Source organism: Mobula birostris, chromosome 5 (genome assembly GCF_030028105.1).
Source record: "Mobula birostris isolate sMobBir1 chromosome 5, sMobBir1.hap1, whole genome shotgun sequence".
Classification (NCBI taxonomy): Eukaryota; Metazoa; Chordata; class Chondrichthyes; order Myliobatiformes; family Myliobatidae; genus Mobula; species Mobula birostris.
In genome coordinates, this window is record NC_092374.1 from 127,309,063 (window position 1) to 127,327,883 (window position 18,821).

The following is an 18,821-nucleotide window of genomic DNA, read 5'->3' on the forward strand; positions in this document are numbered from 1 at the left end:
GTGGACAATGGCATATGTATGTCCAAGCCTTTTGAACAGTACTGTAAGTCACAAGAAGTAATAGTGGAAAGCCAGATGTTTTTATGAAAACAGAGTAGCACCCATACTGAAGTTTTAGGAAATGTAGAATGATGCTGGCTTTAAGAAACCTAATAAGCTGCCACAATGGAACTGGGTCAAACCACAGAACACAGGATCAATAAACAGTGTTCAAAACACATTTGGAAAACTGCTGAGACTGGATTCTTTAGTGATATTTTCTTTATATTGAATGCAAATGTGCATATGCCAGAGACATTTCTCATGATCACAGTCTTTTACAATGTCATTAAATGTAAACTAAAATAAATATCACCAATATATTTAACATCTTATAGTTTTCCTGTTAAAGTGCATGAACACTTAAATGCATTATTAAAATAGTTTTCAAACTTGGTTTTGATTTCTTGTCAGTAGTGAAACAATGTCTCACGTCAAGGCTATTTGTTCCCTTGTAATTTTTTCATAACAAGGCAATCTGTGGGTGCGTTTGTGAAAAGGCTTCCAACGAATACATGTGTCCCCCAGAGCACATGGTGAATAACCTTACAACAGCCAAGGTCGTCAATGCGGAAACCCAGATGCCGATAGCGCTCATCCGTTTCAAACAGTGTATTATTTGTGTAGGGTCCAAAATACTGGAAGAAATAAAAGACGGATATTGATGGATACTTGTACGGTTACTGAATAAAGCATTTGCTGTCAAATAATCCTCAATAAACAATTGTTCCTCAATATGAAATTATACTACATTTTTCAAATTATTTCCTACACATTTAATCCAGTGTAAGTCCAATACAGGTCCACAATCCCTTATCCGAAATCCTTGGGGCCAATTGCATTTTGGAATTCAGAATTTTTCAGATTTCAGACCCCCCCAACCCCGATACCAAAAAACACGTATGCTCAAGTCCCTTATTTAACCTGGCTCAGTGCGGTGGACTTTAGAACCCAGCAGCGCACCAAAACTACGCACATCCTCCCGTATACTTTAAATCATCTCTAGATTATTTATAATACCTAATACAATGCAAATACTATGTAAATAATTGTTATACTGTATTGTTAAGGGAATAAAGACAAGAAGAAATTTTATTTCCAACAAAATCATTCAATAAAACAAAAATATACAGCTTCAAATGAACCGAATCAAACAAATGGTAAATGAGTTATTGGAATAAATGTAGAACGTCACCATCACTGTAAAACTTCAGTAACTTGTCTTTCTGTTTATTTAAATCATATACAGTGGTAGTTCCAACACTATTTTCTTCAGTAAGACAACGCACAGACACACCACGATCAAGCTTCTGCAATAACTCCTCTTTCTGCATTATTGATAGAGAAGATTCCTTCTCTTTTTCTCATTGTTACCTATAGGGAAACCTGCAGCTCTTTCTGACATTTTCACAGTGAAATTAAACACAAAGTCAACAGTGAACACAAAATATCAGTGAACAGCAAATGCACGTGTAACCAGTACAAGCGCTAAGCCACAACTGACGTCTGGCGGCCTCTGCTAGTGCTGCCACGTCACACCTGAATGATGTCAGCTGTCGGCGAAAAGAACTTCGGTTTTCAGAGCTTTTTGGATTTCAGAATTTTGGATAAAGGAATGTGCACCTGTATACTTAAAGCTTTTTGATAATAACCTGATAGTGATCATAAAAGTACAACCGCATTACTCTGAGAGGGTTATTAAACAATTTTAATACCCAAGCATCAGGATGAAGTGATTATGAATTTTAGTATGGCGTTTGATAAGGCTTCCCCACGGTTGGCTCATTCTGAAAGACAGGAAGTATGGAAGTACGGCAGCCAGAGAAGCTTGGCTGTGTGGATTCAGAATTGGCTTTCCCATAGACGGCAGAGAGTGTTAACAGACAGAGCGTATTCTGCCGAGAGCTGGTAACCAGTGGTGCTCTGCAGGGATCTCTTCTGGGACTCGAGCTCGTTGTGATCTTTAAGTGACCTGGATGAGTGCATGTAACTAAGTTTGCAGATGACACAAAGTTTAGTGGAGTTGTGGAGAGTGTGGACAGTTGTAGGTTGCAACAGGACATTGACAGGATGCAGGGCTGGGCTGAGAAGTGGCAAATGGAATTCAACCTGGAAAAGTGTGAAGTAATTAACTTTGGAAGGTCCAATTTGAAGGCAGAATACAGGGTTAATAGCAGGATTCTTAGCAATGTGGAGGAACAGAGGGATCTTGGGATCCACGTCCACAGATCCCTCAAAGTTGCTAAGATTGTTAAGAAGACGTATTGTATGTTGGCCTTCATTTAGTTGAGGGATTGAGTTCAAGGCCTGTGAGAGAATATTGCAGCTCTCTAAAACCCTACATGGACCACACTTTGAGTATTGTGTTCAGTTCTAGTGCCTCTTTAGAAGAAGAATGTGGAAGCTTTAGAAAGGGTGCAGTGGAGATTTACCAGAATGCGGGACTAAAGAACACGCCTTATGAGGATAAATTGAGTGAGCTAGGGCTTTTCTCTTTGAAGTGAAGGAAAATGAGGGGTGACTTGATAGAGGTAAACATGATTAAGACCCACAGATTGAGTGGGTAGTCAGAGACCTTTTTCTCAGGGCAGAAACTGCTGATACAACTGGGCATAATTTTAAGGTGATTGGAGGAAACTATGGGGGAGGGAGGAATTTCAGAGATAAAGTATTTATCCCCCCACAAAGAGTGGTGGGTGTGTCAAATGCCCTGTCAGGGATAGTGGTAGAGGCAAATACATTAGGGGCATTTAAGAAACACTTAGATAGGGAAATCGATGGCAGAAAAATAGAGGGCTATGTAGGAGGGCAGGGTACAATTGATCTTAGAATGGGTTAAAAGGCTGGCACAACACTGTGGGCTGAAGGGTCTGTACTGTGCTGTAATATTCAATATGAAACATTTCTATGAGCAACTTGGTAAGTGGTAGTAATATCTAGATAGTACAATTTCCAATTAAGACATTGAGTGAAACTCAAACAATTTATTAAGATCAAGACCATTTGTGCTTTTCAAAATGTGATACATACCAGTCCTCTGAACAATTCATATTTAAAATTGATCAGTGCTTAAGCTAAAAGGACAAAGTCACAACTTTTACAAAGAAACATATTTTTATGTTACAATCAAAGGAGTTTCAAAGAATTTTGTTTTCTATCATTTACAAGTTTGCACAAACCAAGGATTACAAACACTATAATAGCACTATTGTTGGTAGAATATCAGATGGTGATGAGAAGGTGTACAGGAGTGAGATATTTGAGTGGTGTTGCAACAACAATCTTGTACTCAACATCAGTAAGCCCAAAGAACCGACTGTGGACTTCAGAAAGGGTAAGATGAGGGAACACACACCAACCTTCATAAAGGGATCAAAAGTGAAAAGAATGAGCCATTTCAAGTTCTTGGTGTCAATGTTGTATCTCAGAGGATCTATCCTGGGCCCAATATACAGTTACAAAGAAGGCATGGCAGTGGCTATATTTCATTAGAAGTTTGAGGAGATTTGATATATCACCAAAGACACTCACAAATCTCTACAGATCTACCAAGGAGAGGATTCTAACTGGCTGCATCACTGTCTGGCATGGGAGTGGGGAGGGGGGGGAAGAGTTGTAAATTTAGTCAGCTCCATCATGGGCACTAGCCTCCACAGTATCCATGTGCAGAAAGAAGTGATGGGGTGTCATTATATTGATTATTACTACATTGTGGGCTGAAGGGCCTATTTCTGTGGTGTATTGTTCAATATTCAATGTTGTACGGCTCTAGGTCCTGAAAGAAACATAAAATGCACAATATAAAGACATAGACAGGAGGTGTTACTTAGTTCATCAGGCCAATGGCCAGTTTATTTGAATAAACACAATCTGCCTAAACTAATAACACACAAACAATTGTACTTTTCATGTCTTTATTGAACACATTGTTTAGACATCCACAGCACAGGCTGAAAAATGTATGTGAACCTTTGTATTTAATAACTAGTAGAACCTTCTTTAGAAGCAATAACCTCCACCAAATGTTTTGATTGAGGTATGGTGCACATAAACAGATCTTCCTTGAGAAGAGCAGGCTCTGTCAGTAACCTTACTTTTGTGTGTCTTTTTTATAGGGCAGGGCACCTCTACAACCCACACCTCCAATCTCATCTCATTGGTTGGAACACGTGACTTCAAATGGCTTACGAAGAAGGCATTACGCCAGAGGTTCACATACTTTTTTGAACCTATACTGTGATTGTTTAAATGGTGTACTCAGTATTGACAAGAAAAACAGCAATTGTTTGTGTGTTACTAATTTAGGAAGATTGTGTTTGTCTATTATTGTGACTTAGATGAAGATCAGACCACGTTTTATGAGTAATTAATGCAGAAAACCAGGTAATTGCAAAGGGTTCACAGATTTTTTTTCTGGCAACTGTATGTCCCTAATAGAATATCAGAGGTTTCTGCAAGAAATTCCCATTTATTTAAGCATCAGCTAATATTGACCTAATCAGTCCAATCTATCCTTGTACTTCAGTTTTGCCATTTCATAAATCCATCTATTTAACTTTCTTTGCCTTGGAAAGTGAGGTTAGAATCATAGAGCCATACTGCACAGAAATAAGCCTCTCGGCTCGTCAGTCTGCACTGACCATTGGACAGACATTTACATTAATTCCAATTGGTACTGTTCCATATTTTCATCAACTTTACCACTGTTCTACAAACTAGAGACTATTTACAATGTCCAATTAACCTACTGACTCTAGGTTAATTTGTGGATGATACAAAGATAGGCAGAGGGGCAGGTAGTGGTGAGGAAGCAGTGAATCTGCAGGACTCAGACAGACTGGGAGAATGGGCAAAGAAGTGCAAGATGGAATGTAGTGTAGGGAAGTGTATGGTCATGCACTTTGATAGAAGGATTGAAGGTGTAGACCATTTTCTAAACAGGGAGAAAATTCAGAAGTCAGAGGTGCAAAGGGACTTAGGACTCCTTGTGCAGGATCCCTTTAAGGTTATCTTGCAGGTTTAATCAGTGGTAGGGAAGCCAAATGCAATGTTAGCATTCAATTTGAGAGAATGAGACTATAAGAGCAAGAATGTAATGCTTAGGCTTTATAAGGCATTGGTCAGACTGCACTTGGAGTATTGTGAGCAGTTCTGGGCCCTTTGCCTTAAAATAACAATGTGCTAGCATTGGAAAGGGTCCAAAGGATGTTAACAAGAATGATTCTGAGAATGAAAGGGTTAACATATAAGGACCTCTGGGCCTGTACTTACTGGAGTTTAAAAAGAATGGGGGGGTGGGAAGAGAGAACCTCATTAAAACATATTGAATACTGAAAGGCCTAGATAGACTGGATATGGAGGGGTTTTCTCCTATCGTGGGTGAGTCTAGGATCAGAGAGCACAGCCTCAGAATAGAGGGACATCAATTTAACAGAGATGAGAAGGAATTTCTTTAACCAGAATATGGTGAATCTATGGAATTCTTTGCCACAGATGGCTATGCAGGCCAAGTCACTGAGTACATTTAAAGTGGAGGCTGATAAGTTTTTAATTCGTTCAGGGTATCAAAGGTTATGGGGAGAAGGGAGGAGAATGGGATTGAGGGGGTTAATAAATCAGCCATGATGGAATGGCGGAGCAGACTTGATGGGCTGAATGGACTAATTCTGCTCCTACGTCTTACAAACTGGCATACGTTTGGGATGTGGAAGGGAAAATGGAGCGCCCAGAGGAAACCCACGCAGCCATAGGGAGAATGTGTACTTCACCGAAATATAGTACCATAGGTCAGAATTGAGCCTAAGTCTCAAGTGCTGAGGGAGGGCAGCTCTACTAGCTGTGTAATTGTTATGCCTTACTTTGGATAAATTCCTACTTTTTAAAGTACAATAGATAAAGATTTCTATACAAGTCACATGTCTTATTCAGTAATTAAATGAAGAGAAAATACTAGAAATACTCAGATCAGGCAAAATTCTGTACAGGTTCATAGCTTTTTGTCAGAAGAGGAGTGGTGCCAATTGAAAGATTTGTAAAGGCCAGAGGATAATAGACAATAAATCTGAGAAGGCATTACTGGATGATGAAGGATAAAACTCAAAATCACCAGAAAAAGAGAGGAAAAATGCTGAATTCAAATGTTACAGCGCACTGAGCCTCTGAAGTTCAACAATTTCAGATAAGCAGCTGATAGAGTCTCACATTCTCAGCATTATTTATCTTCTCCTATGGTTAAGCAGTTTCAGATTCCATTCATCGTCTTCTACTTACACCTTTTGTTATTCACTAGCCTCTGTCACTCTCTTCGATGTTGAGGCACATCCTAGGATGCACTGGGACACAACCTGATATAACCTGGGGTCATCGGGTGTTTCAACATCAGACACCCTCACCTAGGCAACCCAGCCAGGATTGGTCAGGTCCTGGCTTGTGTCCCAGCAGTATTGGTCCACAAGTCACATCTCTTGATCCATAGTCATCTGGAGGCTGACTCAGCAGCTGCTGTGACAGTCATGATGGCTCTTTTCTTTGCAGTCCCTGTAACGCCAAGGAGAGAGTAGATTCTGCCCAGCGACCAGCCAGTAAAACCTCTACACCCCACCTCCACAGGCTGGCATTGTGCCTTCCACCCCTATTTCTGGCACTGCTCTATCAGCTCCTGGTATTTGGCTTTTTTATGCTCAAACCTCTCCTCAATATGGTTTTCCCAAGGAACTGTCATTTCTACCATGACCACCTGCTGCAAGCTTTCTGACAGAACTTTTCAGCACCACATCTTTTTTTTTCCCCCTTTCAGTCTCTCCTCGTCTCCTACTCTCTTCTGTTTTGTTTGTCCCCTTGTTCCCCTCTCTCTGCTGGTCAGAATCGGTAACACTGAATCAACACTTATTTCCACTCCCCTTGTCTGCTGATTTCAGCTTTCATTTTTCAACCTGAATATTTCCATCATTTTCTCCTTTCATTTAAATGACTATAAACAAAAAAAAGACAATAATTGTGGAGAATACTTACAGCAAGTCCTGAAGATGGATCAATAAAGTCAGCCCAGTAACCCTCTGAGCGCAATGCATAGCAGATTTCTTTGGCACCATTAATGAACTGAAAAATAAATGCTTGCTTAGCTTGAAATCAAATGATAATTGATTAATTGATTTAAATTATCATTTTAAATTTAATAATTGAAAGATGAAGTTGAAGCTAAAATGGAATGCAAGATCCCCAAGGTTTCAAAGATTAAATTAAGACAGAGTATAATATAATTAAAGCCCAATAAGTTAATTTAATGCACTTGTAATTATTTAGCAGCAAAAATGGCTGGCATTTACTTTCCAAATTCTAAACAGCATTAACTCCAACATTGAAAAACAGCTGAATTGCCAATATTAACAAAGTGCTCGATACAAATGATATATAAACAAAAAATTGACTATTAATAACATTTTTAATAATTGTTGACTGTAGAATATTAACTGATGCTAAAAATGTCTTTAGCTAGATTTCAATCTGATAAAATTTGTATTCAACTCAATCAAAAGACTGACAGCCACTGATTGTACTCTACGATAAGGGGCTGCCAAGGACTTAAAGTGTTTATTGTTCTATGAACTGGAGTATTTAGTTGCACTGGGTAAATATTTAGACATTTTACCATCTGAAAAGATTCGAGGTAAGAAGACAGAATATAGAATATAGAGATACTGTTTTGGGATGGCCTTCATGAACAGGATCCCATATCTTAAAACTACTACTAATTTAATACCCTTTGTTGCTCATATGCACTTTATCAGTAACATACTGCAGATCCTTTATTGAAACACAATTGGTCTGATTTTAATCGTTCTCAGATATGTTCAATATAATGAAGTTACATTTCCAGTTTTAATATGCCTCATTTTCTTTACTTCAAACCTAAAAACAAGGTGGAAAACAGATTTTTTTTATTAATAGAGACTATAATTAAAAACCATTCAGCGCTTAACAAAAAAGTAGAAATTAAAAAGTGAAACTGTTTTGACAGTTTTGGCTGCACTTATCTTGGCTTTATGTTATCTGTAAAATCCCAATGTTGTCTGCACAAGCAATGTTCCATCATAACTTCCATGTTGGCAAAGATAAATAAAGGTTTCTTTCCAAAATACCACCCTGATCTGAAAACCCACTACTGTTCCTGTGCCTAACTTCAGGAATTCCTCACCTAAGCAACAAATGTCAAATGTTGGCAGAACTCAGCAGCCAGGCAGCATCCATAAAAATGAATCACATTGATGTTTCAGGCCAAGATCCTTCATTGGAACTGGAAAGGAAGGGGGCAGAAGCCAGAATAAGGTGGTGAGGGGAGGGGAAGAGCACAAGCTCGAAGGTGATTGGTGAAGCCAGGTGGGTGGGGGGGGGAGATGAAGAAAGAAGCTGGGAGGTGATTGGTTAGGGTTAGGGTTAACTTGAGCAGGAGGAATCATCTGATAGGAGAGGAGAGGGGACCATGGGAGAAAGGGAAGGAGGGGCACCAAGGGAGGAGATAGTCAGGTGATGAGAAGAAGTACGAGGCCGGAGTGGGAAAGCAGAAGAGGAAAGGGGGAAGGATATTATTTTAACCGGAAGTTAGATAAATCAGGTTGGAGGTTACCTATACACAATATGAGGTGTTGCTCCTCCAACCTGAGAGTGGTCTCATCGAGGCAGAAGAGAAGGCCACGGACAGACATGTCAGAATGGGAATGATTGGCCACCGGGAAAGTATGCTTTTGCGGATAGAGCTCGACAATGCGGTCCCCAATCCACGTTGGGTCTCACCAGTGTACAGGAGTACCTAAGGTTGGAGTGTTTTTTTAAAAATGAAAGTGTTGCTATGATTCAAGATGATGGCTGCCACTTTCTGAGGACAATAAGAAATGATCAATAAATGGTGCTCTTGCCAATAACAATCCTATAAAATTAAACAAAGTCTGCCCACAGAAATTGACATCCAGTTCATTCAAGGTGTCTTTTTGTCTCTGCACAGATTCACCCCTTAATTACCTTCAGCAATAATCTGATTTTGAAAGAATCGCACAATTAATTAACCAACAGCTCAAAATCCTGAACTCTTTGCCTAAAATGTTCATGGCATCATCAGTACTACTTCAAACATCTCAGGAGAAAGTCAATGTCAGAACAGTTAGTGATAACTGATAAATGTGTAGCACTCACACAGAAATGATACATCTTTTCTCTACTCCCTAGTATTTGCTCTTTCAAATACTCAGTGCCACTGTACAGAAATTCCTTTGCTTCAAAAAACCCTACTTGTAAGTTTCAAAAATTGCATTGTCTTACCACTTAACAGTGGAATAGAAGACACAAAAGCCAAAATATATAAAAATGACAAAATGCCTAACTTGAAAATGATGACTGAATTCCATTTCTTTGAACTAGTCCAATTACACTCAACCTTTAATACTGCTTGACCTCATAATTACATGGCCTCAGGTGTGGAGGACATGGGGTTAAGTATTGTCTAAAATGTAATCAGCTCAGCATTAAGATTGATGCCCTGTCAGTGAAGTATCTTTATGTAACTGCCATTGAATGCAGCCATCAACCTTATTATATTAATCAGCAGCTATAGCCTTACAAGGCATTTGCAGTTTTTGAAAACACAACAGCCTTTGTCCTGCTCTGGAATTACAGAACAAATATTTCGCAGCTTGAACTTCTAGTTGCCATTCTGGCTTCTAAGAAAATAAATTATCTCCATAGAACTGAATGAAGAACATCTTTTTAATTTTTTAAAATGAGTCCACTATCAGCCCTCTTCCAGTCCAACCTCAGGCCAATTTTCATTATTTTCCCTAATATTCCTCACTTTTTTTTCCCCTTTGGTGTTACAGGTTTCCACTGTCTGTTTTTATTGCTTCAGTTCGAATATTTCAGTCCGTCCTTTTCCAACATGCAGTTTTTTAAGTGGTTATTCTTCTCTCCTAGCCCAGGTCATATGAGATATTAATGCATACATCATGTATCAAAGTCATATATTTTCCCAACTTTTAATTTCTTTATCTTTGCTTGTATTTTCCCAGGGCTGAAATGGCTAGCACAAGAAGGCAAAGTTTTAAGGTGCGTGGAAGTAGGTACAGCGGAGATGTCAGGGGTAAGTTGTTTTTTTTACACAGAGAGTGGTGAGGGCGTGGAATGGGCTGCCGACAATGGTGGTGGAGGCAGATACAACAGAATCTTTTAAGAGATTCCTGGATAGGTACATGGAGCTTAGAAAAATAGAGGGCTATGAGTAACCCAAAGTAATTTCTAAGCTAAGGACATGATCGGCACAGCTTTGTGGGCTGAAGGGCCTGTATTGTACTGTAGGTTTTCTATGTTTCTATAAATAGAAATAATGCAGAAACCTATATAGCTCCACATCCTATGGACCCCTTGGTTAATGATAGAGGTCCATGGCATTAAAAAGGCCTTGTTATAGAGGAACATAAAATTTGTAGACAACTATACAATGGGTTGACCCATTGGGGCACCCTTTGAGAGAAGGGTAGTGCAGTCTGATGTGATCAGAATGAACATGAAATTTTCCTGAATGCTATTGGTATTGCTTTGCTTTGGAAACTGAAGTAGAAAACCTCAGCAAATATAGCTGCTCCTTATTTAACGAAAGACACTTTTGATGGTATAATTTCTGGTTTATCTGCCACCCTCGTGCCTCTCATCATTCTGGAGATGTGCAGCCCTTTCATCCCCCGTCTCTTCCTCTCTTCTGCTGTTTGTTGTTTGTCTCTGATCCTAGAGGCACGCATGCCTCTACTCCTCTGTCTCTTCTTCTCTCATCTTTTTTTGACCTGACTCTTTGATCCTGGAGACATGCGGCCCAGGCCTCATCCGATTCTGTTCTCTCCCTTTCCTTACTACTTCCCGACAACGTTTGGCATCATCTCTTGACCATAATGTTCCCCTTCTCTTTCCACGCGGCATAATTAGGCTGGCCATTTTTTTTTTTAACCCTAATGCTGGGTAAAAGATAGGAAGCAGTAACACCAAAGGATGCTGATTATTCTTGATGTGGTTGGAGCTCTCCTAAATGGACGTGATATAGTCACTGCTGTCCTCTGACTGCAGCAAAGGGTTTTATGGGTGTCTCGAAGTACGTCATTACATTAAGATTTAATTATCTCTTATTGATGGGTGCCCCGCCCTTTCGCTCCAGTAGGTGTCGCTGCTGAGGCTGGCCGTGCGCATGCGTCGGGCTGTCACGTCCTGATTTCCATGATGGCGGATCAGCTCTCGGGTTAAAAGGGAGCCTGTTGATTTTGGCAAATGAGCAATTTTATACAAATTTATAACCCTGAACTTTGCCTGCATTCTGTAAGTTAGCACATTTTAATTCGATTTAGCTGAAAAAAGTACCACTGTAATGCACCATTTGCGCTAACTGGAGGTCACAAACAGAGCATGAGAGTTTTAGTAGTATATAGATTTTAAAAACTGTTATCTTTATCTTATTTATTTGATTCTGTAGTATCTCTTGATACAAAATACCTCCAAATATTAGTGTCAACTGATCTTAAAGCAGTTTATTAAAAATAAAAGTTCCTGGGTCTTTTACAGCTGCACAGCAGACATGGACCTGATGAAATTCCAGTGGAAATGATACAAGCTCTAAAAGATCTGGGCATAGATATTCTTATTGAACTGTTTAATGGCATATATGAGTCTGGTGTATTGCCTGACAATCTCTTGAAATCAGTATTTATAACTCTGCCAAAAATTCCTGGAACTATTGACTGCAAAAATTATAGAACAATCAGGCTTAGGAGTCATATAATAAAGATTTTGTTGAGAATTGTTCTGAGTAGAATTAAAAACAAGTTAAGACCAGAAACTTCTAAACTGCAATATTTGTTTATTGAGGATAGAGGAACTAGGAACACAATTTTCATACTTCGAATGCTTTCAGAAAAGGTAATTGAATATCAAAATGATGTCTTTTTATGTTTTATTGATTTCACTAAAGCATTCGGCAAAATGCAACGTAAAAAATTATTTCAAATTCTCGCTAAACTAAACATTAACGGAAAGGACCAACAACTGCTTCAAAATTTACATTGGAACCAAATGGCAGCAGTAAAAATTGATGATAATGTAAGCAGTTGGACTAAAATTCAAAGAGGAGTTAGACAGGGATACGTTGCCTCACCGGATTTATTTAATATCTATAGTGAAATGATTCTCAGAGAAATAGAAGACCTAGATGGGATAAAAATTGGAGGTGTTAACATCAACAATATAAGATATGCAGACGATACCACCTTAACAAGTGCTGCATAAGACCTACAAATCCTCCAAGACAAAGTAGTACAAACAAGTGCAGATTTTGGTCTAACCATCAAATGTAAAAAAACGAAATGTATGGTAATATCAAAACAGCAGGATACTCCCAACTGCCAATTGTACATCGGTAACCAAGAGATTGAACAAAAGACCAGCTTTAATTACCTTGGTGGTTTTACATCACAAGATGCTAGAAGTAAAGTAGAAATAAAAAGAAGAATCGCCATTGCCAAAACCAGCTTCCAAAAAATGAAACCCATTTTTATCACAGACATATTTCTATGACAACAAGGCTTAGGCTACTAAAATGTAACATCTGGTCAATCTTGCTGTATGCTTCCGAAACATGGGCTATAACACCAGAGCGCCAAAGAAACTAAGAAGCAACAGAAATGTGGTTTCTTAGAAGAATGCTGAAACTATCATACAGAGATAGGGTAACTAATGAGACAGTACTCCAACGTGCCCATACAAAAAGATCTTTAAATGAGAACATTAAATGAGAGGAAACTTAAATTTCCTGGGCAATGTCATCAGAAAGGGAGAAATAGAATGCCTTACATTACAAGGCCGTATGCCTGGGAAACGTGGTAGAGGAAGGCAAAGAAGAAAATAAATGGACACTGTGAAAGAACTAACAGATCTAAGTGTGCAAGATATCATTGACGCTGCGAGGGATCGTTCGATGTGGACAGCCATGATCGCCCAAGTGTGTAACGTGCAAGGCACATGAAGAAGCAGAAATGGGTCACTAATCAATGGTCACATTACACACTGAGTTGATCTACAATTCAGAGTTAATTTGTTCCATTAAAATAAAACTGTAATAAGATAATTTAACTCCATCTGCAAATTGTCCATTAAAAAGACTGAGGTAAATTAGTTTCAATTTGATCATGGACAAGGATAGATCTGGTCCTAGGGTTGAGGTTCTGAACTGGAAGAAGGCCAAATTTGAAGAAATGAGAAAGGATCTAAAAAGCGTGGATTGGGGCAAGTTGTTCTCTGGCAAAGGTGTGATTGGTAGGTGGGAAGCCTTCAAAGGGGAAATTTTGAGAGTGCAGAGTTTGTATGTTCCTGTCAGGATTAAGGGCAAATTAAATAGGAATAAGGAACCTTGGTTCTCAAGGGATATTGCAACTCTGATAAAGAAGAAGAGGGAGTTGTATGAAATGTATAGGAAACGGGGTAAATCAGGTGCTTGAGGAGTTTAAGAAGTGCAAGAAAATACTTAAGAAAGAAATCAGGAGGGCAAAAAGAAGACATGAGGTTGCCTTGGCAGTCAAAGTGAAGGATAATCCAAAGAGCTTTTACAAGTATATTAAGAGCAAAAGGATTGTAAGGGATAAAATTGGTCCTCTTGAAGATCAGAGTGGTCGGCTTTGTGCGGAACCAAAGGAAATGGGGGAGATCTTAAATAGGTTTTTTGCGTCTGTATTTACTAAGGAAGCTGGCATGAAATCTATGGAATTGAGGGGATCAAGTAGTGAGACCATGGAAACTGTACAGATTGAAAAGGAGGAGGTGTTTGCTGTCTTGAGGAAAATTAAAGTGGATAAATCCCCGGGACCTGACAGGGTGTTCCCTCGGACCTTGAAGGAGACTAGTGTTGAAATTGCAGGGGCCCTGGCAGGAATATTTAAAATGTCGCTGTCTACAGGTGAAGTGCCGGAGGATTGGAGGGTGGCTCATGTTGTTCCGTTGTTTAAAAAAGGATCGAAAAGTAATCCGGGAAATTATAGGCCGGTGAGTTTAACGTCAGTAGTAGGTAAGTTATTGGAGGGAGTACTAAGAGACAGAATCTACAAGCATTTGGATAGACAGGGGCTTATTAGGGAGAGTCAACATGGCTTTGTGCATGGTAGGTCATGTTTGACCAATCTGTTGGAGTTTTTCGAGGAGGTTACCAGGAAAGTGGATGAAGGGAAGGCAATGGATATTGTCTACATGGACTTCAGTAAGGCCTTTGACAAGGTCCCGCATGGGAGGTTAGTTAGGAAAATTCAGTCGCTAGGTATACATGGAGAGGTGGTAAATTGGATTAGACATTGGCTCGATGGAAGAAGCCAGAGAGTGGTGGTAGAGAATTGCTTCTCTGAGTGGAGGCCTGTGACTAGTGGTGTGCCACAGGGATCAGTGCTGGGTCCATTGTTACTTGTCATCCATATCAATGATCTGGATGATAATGTGGTAAATTGGATCAGCAAGTTTGCTGATGATACAAAGATTGGGGGTGTAGTAGACAGTGAGGAAGGTTTTCAGAGCCTGCAGAGGGACTTGGACCAGCTGGAAAAATGAGCTGAAAAATGGCAGATGGAGATTAATACTGACAAGTGTGAGGTATTGCACGTTGGAAGGACAAACCAACGTAGAACATACAGGGTTAATGCTAAGGCACTAAGGAGTGCAGTGGAACAGAGGGATCTGGGAATACAGATACAAAATTCCCTAAAAGTGGCGTCACAGGTAGATAGGGTCGTAAAGAGAGCTTTTGGTACATTGGCCTTTATTAATCGAAGTATTGAGTATAAGAGCTGGAATGTTATGATGAGGTTGTATAAGGCATTGGTGAGGCCGAATCTGGAGTATTGTGTTCAGTTTTGGTCACTAAATTACAGGAAGGATATAAATAAGGTTGAAAGAGTGCAGAGGAGGTTTACAAGGATGTTGCCGGGACTTGAGAAACTCAGTTACAGAGAAAGGTTGAATAGGTTAGGACTTTATTCCCTGGAGTGTAGAAGAATGAGGGGAGATTTGATAGAGGTATATAAAATTATGATGGGTATAGATAGAGTGAATGCAAGCAGGCTTTTTCCACTGAGGCAAGGGGAGAAAAAAACCAGAGGACATAGGTTAAGGGTGAGGGGGGAAAAGTTTAAAGGGAACATTAGTGGGGACTTCTTCACACAGAGAGTGGTGGGAGTATGGAATGAGCTGCCAGACAAGGTGGTAAATGCGGTTCTTTTTTAACATTTAAGAATAAATTGGACAGATACATGGATGGGAGGTGTATGGAGGGATATGGTCCGTGTGCAGGTCAGTGGGACTAGGCAGAAAATGGTTCGGCACAGCCAAGAAGGGCCAAAGGGCCTGTTTCTGTGCTGTAGTTTCTATGGTTCTATGGTAAACCAGAATACAAAAAAATACTGCTGTTCAACTTTTTTTTTGTGTGCCATACTCTGCCAGAGCCTCTGCGACCACTTTTTCAAGTGGTTGTCTTGGAGGAAAGATTCTGTGAGTGGTCCCCCACGTCTTCTCACAGCGCAGTTTGCTTGTTTACGAGGCTGAGTTGCGAGCTTGACACTCAACCTGGCACGGATGGAAAGCGTGCCCGGAGCGGCCTGACTGGGTTTGAACTCGGGAACCTTCGCTCCGGAGTCTGGCGCTGATCTCACTGCACCACCAGCCAGGTTAAACTTTACCAGGTTAAAGAAAGGATCTAGTGCTTCCCTGGTGTATATGACGAATAGATTCTTTTCAGGCTTCCAGCCTGGTACTGATATCAATTTTAACTGACATTTTGATGACAAACTCTGCCATCTGCATCAAGGACGATGCCCAGGCATGTCTAATCCAGTGATATATGTCCAGTGATATCCCTGTCATATGTTCCTACTGATTGGTTAGTCCTCAACCAATCAGGTTTCCGCTTTCCCTTGTTTACAATCGAATTCCAGTTCTTAGAGTGAGACCTTCATCTTTGTTGAAATTCTTCTGTGTGTATTTTAAATCCCTTAGACCATTCTTTTTCCTCCCAAAGGAATTGACATAGATAACCTGGAATCCATGTCACAAGGCATTCCAGACCGACATTTACTTTCCAGCTTCTAACTTGTAAGTCTGGACCTCTGACAGCATTTGGCCAGCATCAGACCCCACCGGTTCTAGTAATTTAAGAGACGGGCCTGTTGTCACCTTCTCAACGGAGCTTAAGAAGAAATGCCTTTTCCAGCATGAATTAGTACAGGATCTCACAAATCAATGTATAAAAAAAATCAAGGATACCTCTCAATATTTTATCAACAGCTGCAGCATATCCATATTCTAATAAATAAGTCACTCTATAAATAACCCATCATAGCATTTCTAAAACCACCTGTTCCTATACAATTCAGCAACTTCAAATGGAAATACAGACAAATACACTATACTGTGTTTGAGCCGTCTGAAATCAGCAGGAAAATGTAGCCATTACAAACATGAGAAAATCTGCAGATGCTGGAAATCCAAGCAACACACACAAATTGCTGGAGGAACTCAGCAGGCCAGGCAGCATCTATGGAAAAAAAGTACAGTTGACGTTTTGGGACTCTTTTTTCCCATAAGTGTAGGCCATTGGCCCGTTAAACCTGCTTTGCCATTCAATATGGTCATCTACCTCAACAGCAGTTCTGTCCTATCCTTCTGTCCTTTTTTTTAAATCTTGAGAAATCCATCTATCTCTTCCTAAATAAATTCAGCAATTTTCCCTTCTGTGGTAAAGAATTCCATAACCTCAGCATCTCCTCATCTTAGTCCTATACGTCCTAGTCCATACCATCTTGCCCTCAGTATTAACCAGCAAGTGTCCAAACCAAGGTCTCTGTATCTCCCTCTGCAAATGGATCTTTGACTTCATGGAGACCAGTCAGTACGGATAAGTGATAATATCTCCTCGCTGACAATCAACACTGATGCACATCAAGAAAGTTTGCTTAGCCCACTGCTCCACTTTCTCCGTACTCTTGACTTATGACTGTGGCTAAACACAGCTCAAACCCTATACAAACTTGCAGATGATCCCACACTTGTTGATAAAATCTCAGATGGCAATGAGGGCTCATGCAGAAGTGAGATAGGTTGGCTGGTTGAGTGATGTCACAAAACCACTGAATATCTGTAAACTTAGGAAATGATTGTGGACTTCAGGAAGGGGAAGTTAGGGAAAAACGTACCAGTTCTTATTGAAAGATCAACTGTGGAAAGGGTGAGCAGCTTCAAGTTCTGGGTGCAACATCTCAAAGGATCTGTCCTGGACCCACATTGATGGGACCCAGGAAGGCAGTATGCCAGTGGATCTGCTTCATTGGGAGTTTGAGGCAACTTAGAAGGCCACCAAATACTCGTGGTCTTTGCAATTACAGATTTTCTATTCTATAGATGTACAGTGGAGAGCATTTTGACTGGTTGCATCACAACCTGGTACGAAGGCTCCAAAGCACAGGATGGAAAGAAGCTGCAGGGACTTGTAGACTAGGCCAACATATCAATAAGCATCTTATGATACCTTGTAGTAATGGCTGTTTCTGTCTTGCCACAAAACAACAAATTGCATGACATATGTCAGTGATAATCTGCAGAGTCACTAAGTTGCAAAGCTGAAAATAAAATTATTTTCTTTCAGAAAACTAAAAATCCAAACATGGTGGAAATCTGATATAAAGACTTGGGCATTCATTTAAAAAAGTTTCAAGGCAGAGTAGGGTAAACCTCCTATTTCTGATAAAAGGTAAACTCTGCTTCTCTTTTCCCTAACCAGACTACTTCCGGCATTTTCAGACCCTGCCACCATTTTTTTCGTTGACTCATTAGTTTAATGTAACTAATACTACTACTACGTTGACTCAGGCCTAGGGGGCCGGCATTGGGCGTAAGGCATAAGGCATTTAATGTAACATTTCCATTTAATCAAACTGGTTGTGACATATCCGCATGGTAGTGTAGTAGTCAGCACAGCGCTTTACAGTACCAGCAACCCAGAATTCAATTCCCAACGCTGTATGTAAGAAGTTTGTAGTCTGCACTGTGACTGTTTGGTGCTCTGGTTTCCACTCACAGTCCAAAGACGTACCGGTTGATAGGTTAACTGGTCATTGTAAATTGTCTTGTGATTAGGCTAGGATTAAATCAGGGGTCGTTGAGCGGCATGACTTGAAGGATTGGAAGCATCTCAATAAATAAATAAATAGATACTATTACAGGGATTTATGTCTCACAATTAAATCATTAGACATAAACCAAGTCAATGTATAATTTGCAAGTGAGATATTCAACAAGTTATTTCAGAAAAGTGAATATTTTCTGCCTTTAAAACAGTTACCAAATAGTCAACAAGTAATTAGGATAAAGAATGATCACTGCAAGGTCAGAAACACTCCTGTGGAATTTTCATTGGTCTGTGAAATTGCTGGAGATGTAGAAACATCCTCTGATTCACTCGAAGAATCACTCCATGAACATTTTCTGTGTACAGTTATCCTCAGTTTTGGTACAAGTATTAGTACAAGTATTAACATGGCCAAGTGAAAATCTATAATCACAGTGCCAACATCTCAGCTGGCATCAGAAAGCAATCTAATCTTTACAAAACTGGATAAGCTGCTTCATTCAAGAGGAACAGCAGCATTATACTTTCCCGAATTCAGGAAAAAGCAATAAAAATACATTTCCCTACATAATGTTACAACAATATTTCCAACAACAGTTTGCTT

General features: G+C 39.8%; 1 protein-coding gene across 7 annotated transcripts in view; it reads right to left on the reverse strand.

Moving 5' to 3' along the window:
• Window positions 1-243: 243 nt before the first annotated feature.
• Window positions 244-18,821, reverse strand: part of mmadhcb (metabolism of cobalamin associated Db) — a 37,650-nt gene continuing 19,072 nt past the window's right edge. For 5 of the 7 annotated variants that reach the window (XM_072258649.1, XM_072258651.1, XM_072258648.1 and 2 more), the window contains 2 exons: window positions 7,051-7,137; window positions 244-677 (listed from right to left, as the gene is read on the reverse strand). In XM_072258649.1, the coding sequence (XP_072114750.1) occupies window positions 480-677; window positions 7,051-7,137 (285 nt within the window). In that variant the 3' untranslated portion in view covers window positions 244-479. Of the gene's footprint in view, window positions 678-703; window positions 3,815-5,938; window positions 6,577-7,050; window positions 7,138-18,821 lie in introns of those variants that run through there. The other 2 variants (XM_072258653.1, XM_072258654.1) reach the window with 2 other exon arrangements.